This window comes from Mustela nigripes, chromosome 11 (assembly GCF_022355385.1).
Source record: "Mustela nigripes isolate SB6536 chromosome 11, MUSNIG.SB6536, whole genome shotgun sequence".
Taxonomy (NCBI): Eukaryota; Metazoa; Chordata; class Mammalia; order Carnivora; family Mustelidae; genus Mustela; species Mustela nigripes.
Genome location: NC_081567.1, coordinates 37,436,000 through 37,446,158, shown reverse-complemented (window position 1 = coordinate 37,446,158; position 10,159 = coordinate 37,436,000). Strand labels below are relative to the sequence as shown.

General features: G+C 55.6%; 1 protein-coding gene across 3 annotated transcripts; it reads right to left on the bottom strand.

Moving 5' to 3' along the window:
* Positions 1-535: 535 nt before the first annotated feature.
* Positions 536-9,901, bottom strand: RNPS1 (RNA binding protein with serine rich domain 1). 3 transcript variants are annotated; one of them, XM_059415631.1, is made up of 8 exons: positions 9,795-9,901; positions 6,698-6,885; positions 6,303-6,458; positions 5,250-5,441; positions 4,871-4,973; positions 4,426-4,579; positions 2,067-2,208; positions 536-1,393 (listed from the first exon to the last, which is right to left on the bottom strand). In XM_059415631.1, exons 2-8 carry the CDS (start codon positions 6,766-6,768, stop codon positions 1,294-1,296), a joined length of 918 nt encoding a protein of 305 aa, XP_059271614.1. In that variant the 5' UTR covers positions 6,769-6,885; positions 9,795-9,901; the 3' UTR covers positions 536-1,293. The 3 variants fall into 3 exon arrangements, with proteins under 3 accessions (XP_059271614.1, XP_059271615.1, XP_059271616.1); XM_059415632.1 differs by lacking the exon at positions 9,795-9,901 and adding an exon at positions 9,424-9,513; XM_059415633.1 differs by lacking the exon at positions 6,698-6,885 and having other exon boundaries at positions 9,795-9,893.
* Positions 9,902-10,159: the final 258 nt, after the last annotated feature.

Genomic DNA, 10,159 nt, shown 5'->3' with positions numbered 1-10,159 from the left:
CTGGGCAGCAGGTGCCCACACACTCCTGGCAGGACTGCAGTGCCTCCTCCGCCACAGGAAAGCAAAGGGAACACGGTGTTTCTTCGCTCCGTACTGCAAGGAGACCCTGGCAGGTTCCAAGAAACACAGGTGGCCCCTGGCCTGGTGGCAGGATGAGCTAGGAGGAGCAGGCGGCCTGTGTGCTACCTCACAGGGCACAGCCTTGCTCCGACCATCCAGTGTGCACAGAGTGACTGAGACTTTAGTTTTTAACATCTGATGCATTTCCACATTTTCCTTGAAATAATAGAAGCGTGGCTGAGTGGCAGCACACCACGGTCTGCGTGTCCGTTCCGGCAGGGCTCAGAGCTCCTGGGAGCACACAGGCGATGAACTCTGGTGCTCTGTGTCTCCTGCAGCAGTGGCCCGGCACCCCACACAGCTGGCCAGCCCAGCCTGGAGGTGTGACTCTGGAAACAAACTAGAACGTAGTCCCGTGCTTCGCAGCTGAAGCTGTCTCTGCAGCCATGGATGAAAGAGGTGGTGAAGCCAGGACTCCTCTATACTCTAATCCTGTTTATTCAACACAATCCCTTCACTCTACACAACAAAGTACAAACACAACAGCGCCTAAAATGCTACAAGTTACAAAACTCGAAACAACAAAATTATAGTACTGACTGTACAATAAAAGCCAAAAAAGGTAATGTACATGTTGCCAACGTAACCCGCAAGACCACCGTTAAGAGCTGCGGCAGGGGGAGGGTCTGTGATGACAGAGAGATAAAGGGGCGTGGCGGTGTGCGTGTGAGTACACGTGGACACAGAAGCATCTCCGGGAACTAACATGGGCTGGTGGACCCTAGGTGTCGGACGAGGACCTGAACAGGGGAACAGGAGCAGCAGCTGCACCCAAGTGCGGCCTGTCCCGAGCGAGCCTGCAGACCACCACGCGAGGGCAGGACCAGGCCCCCAGCCCAGCCTCCAGGCATTTGTGGTAATGAAAGAGGTGCCCCATGTCCAGGCTGGAGCCACCCTACCACCTGCAGCCCTGCTTAGTCCCTGCTGGCTTGGCCACCAGAGGGACTCTTAGGAACGGGAAATGGGGGAGCTTCCTAGCCAGAAACTGGAGGCCATTCTTACAGGCACGACCTGAACCGCCAACACTCCCCTGGTAGTCTGCGTCAGAGGAGACGTCTCAGCTGCTGCCCTGAGTGAGGAATTTCTTTCCTACCAACCCTCCTCTGGCTAGAGAAGTGACAAAACAAGTGGATGGGATCAAAGTCACAGGGCGCAGAGCTCCGGGAGCCCTGCTTATCGGGAAGAGTTGGAGCTGGAGCGGCTCCTGTGGCGGCGGCGGCCAGGGGACCGAGATCGCCGGCGCACTGGGGACCTGCGCCTCGGGGAGCGGGACCTGTGGGAAGAGGAAAGACCACATGAGACACGGAGGCCGATGTCCCAGACAGCAGGGGCAAAGCTGGCTTCTTGAAGAAACCATCCTGTAAGGTTTCACATTTCCATTCTGAGAGTCAGGACAGCTCTCTTGATGGCACCGACACTGAGCCGGAAGGAACAGGGTGTGTGCTGTGGAGACCCCTTTCCCCATGACCACGGAAAGGGCTAGCAGCTCAATGCCACCAGCAGAGGAGGGCCAGCCTCTAGCCTTTAGCCTCTGCCAAGGACGCAGACTCAACCCCCTCTCCTGACCCTTCCTGTGTGTGTGTTTTAATGTTTGCTTATTTAAGTAATTTCTATACCAAATATGGGGCTTGAACCCGCAACCCCAAAACCAAGCGTCCCACGCTTCTCCGACTGAGCCAGCCGCGTACCCTACCCTTCCTATCTTCTTAGCTAGGGAGGGGAAGAGGAACTGCGCTCCAGGGACTACTGGTGCGACATGCATGGCTGTACCTTGGGCCTGCCCCTCCCTCCAGCAGCAGCCCTGCTCGGACAGACAGCATGAGCCCCGCATGGAGCATGGGGGTGGGCAGGGCTGAGTGAGGTCTACCTCACCACCACAGTGTTTGAAAATGTACAAGTCTACACCAGCCCCAAGCAATGCCCTGTAGGACTCCAAACCGACCTACCTTCTTCTCATCCGCGGGGGTGACCGACGCCACATGGGAGGTGGTGGCAGCATTCTCCTAGGAGGGCTGAATCGCCGGGGGGGTGGCCTAGGCCAGGGGGCCAGCACAGCGGTGGCAGTGATCTCCTGGCCATCTATTTGTCCTGTTGAAAAAGGGATCAAGTCACACAGTATCTGACAAGCCCCTAGAGCCTAGGCCAGCCCGTGCCAGCTGTAGGCCTGGTGTGGTAAGCAAGGACAGGGGAACGAAACTCATCACAGAAATATGACAATTACTACTACTGGAGGTTTCATCAGGAAGTCTGCAGGGGAGCACGGACCCTCACTGGGAACTCCACCTGGATGCCCGGGGCACCTGATGCACAACCACCTCCAAGAGGAAGCAGCACCTAAGGGAACACCTGAATCCATCCAATGAGGAGAGGACTGTGCCCTGACCCTGAACTTAATCCTCCAGAACAATGGAAGGGGACCAGCAAGGGGAGTGGGGACATTCTGGGGGCTCCGCAGGACTGAGATTGGGGGTGAAGCTTAAGAACTCAAAAAAGAGTGCCCCTGAACAGGTGGCCTCCAATTAGGTAGCCTGGTCCTCTCTTGTGCTGTAAAAGCCCCCTCACCTGGTACCTCCCAGGAGACCAGAAGGTGGCCTCAGGGTGCTAGGCCCCCATGAGGGCACCGTAACTAGGCCACCACACCACAAGAGCTTGGCGGTGGAGGCAGGGGCAGGGATGAGTGGCACCCACATTTCTGGACGAGCTATGAATGCACCACAGCTCAGGAGGAAGAAAAGACTTCTGGGGGTGCGGAAACAAAATAAAACAGGGTTCAGCTGTCAAGTCTGTCTTAAGGGTTTGGAAAAAGTGTCTCAGACCAAAAAACGAGGCGTGTGAATGCAACTGAAGGAGAATAGGGAGGACGGAAGCCGGAGAATCTTTGGGGCCTCAGAAAAAGAAAGAACGAAGAAAGACAAGGGCAGACCTAGGAACCCCAGGGAGGACGCACGCTGACCCCAGTCCAGGGACTGCTCAGGGCACCGAGCACAGGCCCGTGTGCCTCTAAAGGGTGGAGAGTTCTTTTATCTTCTCAATTCCTACTGTTAAGGAGATGGCAAAGGTATCGAGGGAATAACTTAGGCATGTGAACCCGTGTTCAGAACACAGTCAAAAGACTTAACTAAATGCAGCCTAACACCCCCCCCCATGGGGGGGGGGGCAGTGCCCTGGTCCACTGCCAAAGCAAATCAGGAACTTCACAGGCACTGACCACCCAGCTGTGAGGACCGATCTGGCTAATGCCCCCACTCATGGTGCGCAGCACATTTGTGGACACATACTTGAGGCCTACCAGAGGCTTAAAATATGTGGAATTATGTACAGCCATGCACACCCTGGATGTGGCCGGCGTCCTTGGGTTTTTAGCAAGTGTTCCAACTCTGAAAGATGTGTGACTGAAGATCTCCAAAACGAAGGTGTGATTTACAAAGTCAAGAACTGCTGTGTGGAGCCTGGGGGGCGACTGTATTTAAGTCGAGTGAAAAGAGAGTTAGCTTAGTGGAAGTGTCCTAACATCACCTGTACCAAGGCTCGAGGGCGGCCACCCATCAAACCACTGTGCTTGTTCTTCTGCATGTGTGACGGGGCCGTCACGGTTCTGGGGTGCTCAGACCCTCCTCCCTAGGTGGCCTGGCAGCCCACAGCGTGCTCCAGGCAGTCCTGGCTCTTGGCCCTGGTTGTCCAGATTACAACAGCAGCAAGCTGGGGCAGAGACAAGTTCCAAGCTCCTTAAAACACTGACTTGAAGACGAAACAAGTGGCCGTCCGAAACTACTCACGGTGCTCAGGCGAGGTTACAACCATGCTGCACCCTACAGAACAGCTACAAGTGTCAGCAACAGTTAAGATACAAGCTTTAAGGAAACGGGTAAAATGTGTGGATCCAACAAAGTAATCCTAAAAATGCTGAAATGTTGGTACAATAGAAAACGACTCTCCAAGAAAATGGAAGGAAACACTCCCGTATAAAAAGCCAAGTGCTTCATTACTGACTCATAATGCAGTCTTTATTAAAAACAAAATAAAACAAAAAACCCCATTTCATCCTTACGCTTTCACAGACTGGAAAACTCTCAAAATGCTAATGTATTCATATCTGCTGATCTTTTTCCAAGAACAATGTCCCATTAAACTTGTTTTCAGTAAACACACACCCCCTGGTTAAGAACCGGAACCCGAGAGAGAGCTCCAGGGAGACTGCAATGTGCCTCCAGGCTGCAAACCAGCCCTAAGGTCCCTGCATGGGGCCCTGGCGGCCGCACAGGGAGCAGAGACAGGAGCCGGTGGGGGGCCGGCAGGGTCACCCACCTCCGTCCATGTGCTTCAGTGCCTTCTCGGCTTCATCGGGGTTCTCGAACTCCACGTACGCGTAGCCTTTCGACAGGTGGGGGTGCATCCTTTCTACAGGCATGTCGATCATTTTAATTTTCCCATAGGTGGAGAATATTTCCATGATGTGGTCCTAGAGGAAAGAAGGGTCACTCTGAGGCACACCCACAACTGCCCCGTGGGAGCTAAGAAGTTCCCATATGACGACTACGCCTGGGCACCTAGGGTAGGTCTCTCTCACACCGAACAGCCCCGCTGAAGGAGTTACTGCTCCGTTCTACGCACCACATCCCGCCAGTCCTCTGAGAGCCTCTGTTCTCAGTTCACCTGTGGCTGAGGCCTGCTTCTCTAGCTTTCCATTTAACGTATCTGCAGAAGAGACACGCCCTACTGTCCGCTGGGTGGAACCAGGACCCTCACTCACCTTGGTCACATTCCTGGTGAGCCTCCCGATGTGCACTTTGGTGGGCTTAGGGGAAGGACTCCGCCTTTTCCTTTCCTTCTCATCTCTCTTGGGTGGTTTGGATCTGATAGAAAAAACAAAATACCAGCAACGATTTGTCAAGTCAAAATTTTTGTTAGTGGGGCTGCTAACTGCCAAGGTGAGTTTTTTACATGGAAGCTTTCTCTACCGGTTCATGCACATTCAAGTTACATCCGCTTCAGGAAGCCTCCTCTCGAGGTCTGCTTTTACAGCAACTGTAACATTATAACCCTCTGTTTGTAAACTCAAGTAAGTTCCCAGATAATTACAAATTTGGGAGCAATCCCCCCCAAACCGAGGCACTCCCCAGGGAGCTTACTTGGAGCGGGAACGCCTCCTGTTGTCGTGCCTGCGCCGAGAAGGGCTCGGTGAGCCAGAGGAGCTGCTGGAGCTGGAGCTTCGGGATGTGCTGGAACTTCCTGAGCGGCTCGACGCAGAAGAAGAGCTTGAGCCGCTACTGGAGCCCGTGCTGGTGCTGGAGCCCGAGCTGGAGGTAGAGCTGGACCGGGACCTGACGAGTGAGATGCAGGTGTCGTGGGCAACAGGGGACGGTAGCGCTTTTCCCCACGGGACGAGCCTGCACGCGCTCAGGCTTCTAAAAAGAGCCTGTCCTCCTATTTTCAAGCCTCAATGTCTCCCTCCTCAGGGAGAGGCGATGGTATCTCCCCCTCAACCCCGGCCAAAACTCTAGGTGGGGACAGGAAACAGCATTCACATAGCATTCACACAGGAAAGGAAGGAATGACTTCCTAACGATACAGAAGCCGTGCCTACTGGGAAGTACGGATACAGCTTGGCAGGTGGGAAGCGCCAAGCCAGCCTCGAAGAGGGCTGCCAAGGGATTCCGGCTGCTTTTCTTTTTTTTTTTCTTCTTTTTTTTAAAAAAACATTTTATTTAGTTATTTGACAGAGGTCACAAGTAGACAGAAAGGCAGGCAGAGAGAGGGAGGAAGGGAAGCAGGCTCCCTGCTGAGCAGAGAGCCTGATGCGGGGCTCCATCCCAGGACCCTGAGATTATGACCCAAGCCCAAGGCAGAGGCTTTAACCCACTGAGCCACCCAGGCGCCCGGGGCTGGTTTTCAACGAAAATAAAAATAAGCTTTAGGCTAAGGTAATCCAATCATGAGTGTGAATGAAAAAGTACTTGAGAGAAACAAATAACCAAAATGTCCCCTTCTTTAATGAGCACCACTTTCCACAGACAACGGGGGCAGACCCAAACTGGTCTGGCGTAATTTGGGCCTTGATTAACAAGCTCGAAGTGTTTTCTGTGTAAACAGTGAGGCCACAGAGCGCCCGTGTGGCTCTTTGGCAAAGAAATGGGCGCAGCCGCAGTGGGGGCCGCTGGGTGCCCGGCCCTGCCTGCTCCCACCTGGTGCTGCTGCTCCCACTGGACGCGCTGCGCCTCTTCCGAGTCTTATCCCGGCCGCGGTCCTTCTCGCTGGACTCCTTGGCGGCCCCTTTATCTTTCGCGCGATCCTTGGACTTCTCATCAGAGCGGTCTTTGCGTTTGGTAGGAGAAGGAGCCCTGGATGGTGAGTTAGAGTGTGAGATCGCGTACCCCTCTGGCCAAACCTGGAAACAACACTACCCAAAAGAGGGGATCCCAAGGGTTACCGAGATCCCAGAGGATCACAGAGCAAAATGGTCTGTGGCTTAGGACACGTCACTGTCACATGTAAGTCATTTCCACTATTCCCCTTTCTGAGAGTCCCTAGTCACAATCACCCCCAAAGTAGCACTAGAAAAGTCTGACAGAAGGATTACCTAGTGCTGGACTTTTTATTATTTTCTTTGACTCCTAGCAAGCTCTTCTTTTTCACTCCTGATAAATCCATTCTCCCCTTCTGAGGTGTTCAAAGCAGCAATGGTGGCCTCACTTATCTGAACTCTCACTTCTAACTCGAGTTTGAGAAACGATCCCTAATCGATTGCAATTTACGCCAAAGTTCAGCCTAATAACAAGATAAAAGGATTTACAGAGTGAACGAGTTGGCAAGGCAACAATCCACTTTGCAGTCAAAAGGTGAGCACACGAGAAGATGGCGAGGAACACAGGGAGCAGCGGGCGTCCACAAAGCCAGGAACATACAGGCACCGCTTCCAATTCCTCGGGGACTGTCCCCCCACCCCCGCAAGTAGACCCTCACCTCACCTCGTTGTCTTTTCCTTAAGGAAGCGGTGGCGGTGCCTGTCACTGTTAGGTTACAGGGGGCATACTATCTGTTTTTCTCTCCTAATTTGATAAGCCCTCTATGATCCCCTTAGAAATACTGCAACACCACATTTGCATGCAGAACAGAAAAAAGCTTGGCTCTCCTGCTAGGATTACTGGTGTGGTCAGATCTCTTGTTCTATTTCCTTGTAGGACATACTGGATATACTATGACTGGAAGCAAAACCCATTTCAAAAGTGAAAGGTAGGGGCGCCTGGGTGGCTCAGTGGGTTAGGCCGCTGCCTTCGGCTCAGGTCATGATCTCAGATTCCTGGGATCGAGTCCGCATCGGGCTCTCTGCTCAGCGGGGAGCCTGCTTCCCCCCCCCTCTCTCTGTCTACTTGTGATTTCTCTCTGTCAAATAAATAAAATCTTTAAAAAAAAAAAAAAGTGACAGGTACCAGCACCAAAACATTTAACACCCAAATGCAAGCAGACAAAATGTCCCATACGAACACTGAAAAAGCAGTAAAACAGTTAAGTTAGAAAGCAGACAATGCCAATGCCGAGTTTCAGCTAATGAAATGCAAATGGAAGTGTTATGGGAAAAATACGTTAAAGTCTGCTGTTTCCTTCAAAATGCAACAGAAACGTACTGGTGGGTGGTCTGGTATAGGATAAAGCAAATACGGCACAAATGTGACTTGTAGGATCTTGGTGGGTGGTTATGCAGGGGTCCACTGTGCAATTCTTTTGACCTTTCTGTAGGTTTACACTGTTACCCCCAAATAAAGTGTGCGTGTGAATGTGTGTGTGTGTGAGGCGGCACTGGAATCCAAGGACACAGCTCCTTAATGTCTAACGGAGTACCCACACCGCGGCATGTGCTCCGTAATACAACTCAAGACAAACTACTAGTCCACTCTGTGCCTTGTCTCCTGTGGGGGGGGGAGGGGGCTTTGATCGTCAGCATCTCCAGTGTGGATTCCTACAGTCTGCCTGGGCTGCAGGCGAAGACCCTGGGAGACTGTGTCGACCAATTCTACCTCGTTATCCTCGACAGCCTGTACGTAACACAGACAAGTGAGCACCTGGGATTGTTTCCCCAGGGGTAAGGGTGCCCAGAATGCTGAAGAAGGTGGTGACTCAAGAAGGCAGGCCAGCTCTGGGCGATATAGTGAGAGCAGAAGCAAGCAAAAGTCCCCTCTGCTGCTCTTCCCCGGGTTGGGGGAATGTTTAATGTTTAAATGTTTAATGTTTAAATGTTCTGCCTTAAAACAGGAAGGTCCCACAGGTACTGAGCAACACTGGAAGGACAAGGTCAGTGGCCTTGGGACAACGAGGGAGTACAGTTCAGGGTAGGAATCCTGCCTGCCTGTCTGATTCGAAGCTCTGCTGTGTGACCTGGGGTAAGTCACAGAACCCTTCTGAACCCCCTTCCTCCTGAGCGTTACAGAGACAACTGCAGCTCCCAGGGTCCTCAGTTACGGAACCCGGCACCTGGTTATGGCTTGTGTCAAAAAAAAAGGGAGGCTTCTCCATGTCTGGAGGCTTTCCCCACACATGAACCCTTGTGTCCCAAGTCCCGCACGACTTCCTGAGTGCTCACCCACTGCAGCACTGTCCCCGGGAACAGCGGGAGCCACAGCACATGCCGAATGTCCCAGTAGCCACGGTGTGCACGGAGGCTAAGGGATGCGGCTAGCGCTCGGTGAAGATCTGCCCACCCATGGGCCCCAGGTCATCTCGTCCACCGCCAACCAGGGCAAACACTCACCCCCCGCCCCGCACCAGGCCCTTCCAACACCCGCGTGGGGCATGGACATCGCCGCGGGCCGGCAGGCTCGCAGGGACCCGGTGCGCGGCACGGACGCGCGGGACACACTCCCCGACCCCACCCCGCGCCCCACGGCCCCCCACGCCCACGAGCACCACCGGGATGCGCCAACCCTACGCGTCAAGGAGCACAGGGCGAGCGGGCTTTGCCGGGCGTGGCCGCGTGCTAGACCGCACAGACCGAGGCGCTCTGTTCGCACAAGCTCGGGTCACCGCACCGGGCCTCGGTCACCGCCCCCATCCTCCGGAAAGGTGCGCGTCCGAAAGCCGGAGAGAGAGAGAAGAGTTAGTTACATGTCGAGCCGGCGGCGCTCCGGTCCCCCCTGCAGAGCACTTCCCCGCTTCCGAGCGCATTTTCCGCACCAGCCGTGCGAACGGAGAGAACGGCCGCGTCCCCGGGGCTCACCCGGACCACGGCACGGTCCTCCACCGCACGGCACGGTCCTCCACCGCACCCCACAAAGCACCTCCGCCCCACCGCCCCCGTCCGCGTTCACTCACAACTCCCCCGTCCAGGCGCCGGGCCTGGCGTGGCAGGCCCGGGTCTCCACGCCGGCCGCAGAGCCCCGAAGGCGGACGCCGCGCTCCCGGCTGCTCCGAGTCCCGCGGGCCTAGCCGGGCGCGCCGCAGATGGGGGACGGTCTGAGGCGCCCTTCCGCCCGCCGCGGCCCCGACCACTTCCGGGCCGCGGCCTCGGCGCCTCCCACTCCGCCCGCCCCGGGCCACACTCTTTCTTCTCACAGCCGCGGCCGCGCCGCCAGGCTGCCGGGCCTACCGAGAGGCCGAGGAGCGGGCAGGCTGCAACCACGCGCCCCGCCGAGCTTTGCGGGCGGCCCCCGAAGCTCGGATGGGGTCGGATTCCCCCAACTTACATCTTCCCGCCGCCGCAACCTCCTCCCGCTGTCCTCAGCCGCTAAGGCCGGCGCCGCTCTGGCGTCAGGATTCGGGAGCGGGAAGGCGCCGCTGTCGGGCGCGCGGAGATGACGTAAAGCGCCCTAGCCAATGGGAGTGAGCGAGAGGAGCGTTAAAGGGCCAGGGCCGTTTCTGGCGAGCCGTGTAGGGGACTCTTCATTTACCTCCCTCGCTGGGGACATATCTGGGGCTATCCGGGGCGAGTGCGTACTTCATGGGGCCGACAGATGGTTGGCTGGCCACGTTCCGAAGGGCCGCGCCGCGCGGACAGCTCCCGGGCCGGCGCGGAGGGAGTTAATACAGCCGCGGCCCCGCCCCACCCGTT

What these genes read in the sequence shown, in the direction of transcription:
- RNPS1 (XM_059415631.1), bottom strand. Translation starts at nt 6,768, where the DNA reads ATGGATTTATCAGGAGTGAAAAAGAAGAGCTTGCTAGGAGTCAAAGAA. An exon ending in AATAAAAAGTCCAGCACTAG is followed by an intron (nt 6,459 to 6,697) that starts GTAATCCTTCTG and finishes CTCACCATCCAG; the next exon opens with GGCTCCTTCTCCTACCAAAC. An exon ending in CCCCCGCGGATGAGAAGAAG is followed by an intron (nt 1,394 to 2,066) that starts GTAGGTCGGTTT and finishes CTCTTCCCACAG; the next exon opens with GTCCCGCTCCCCGAGGCGCA.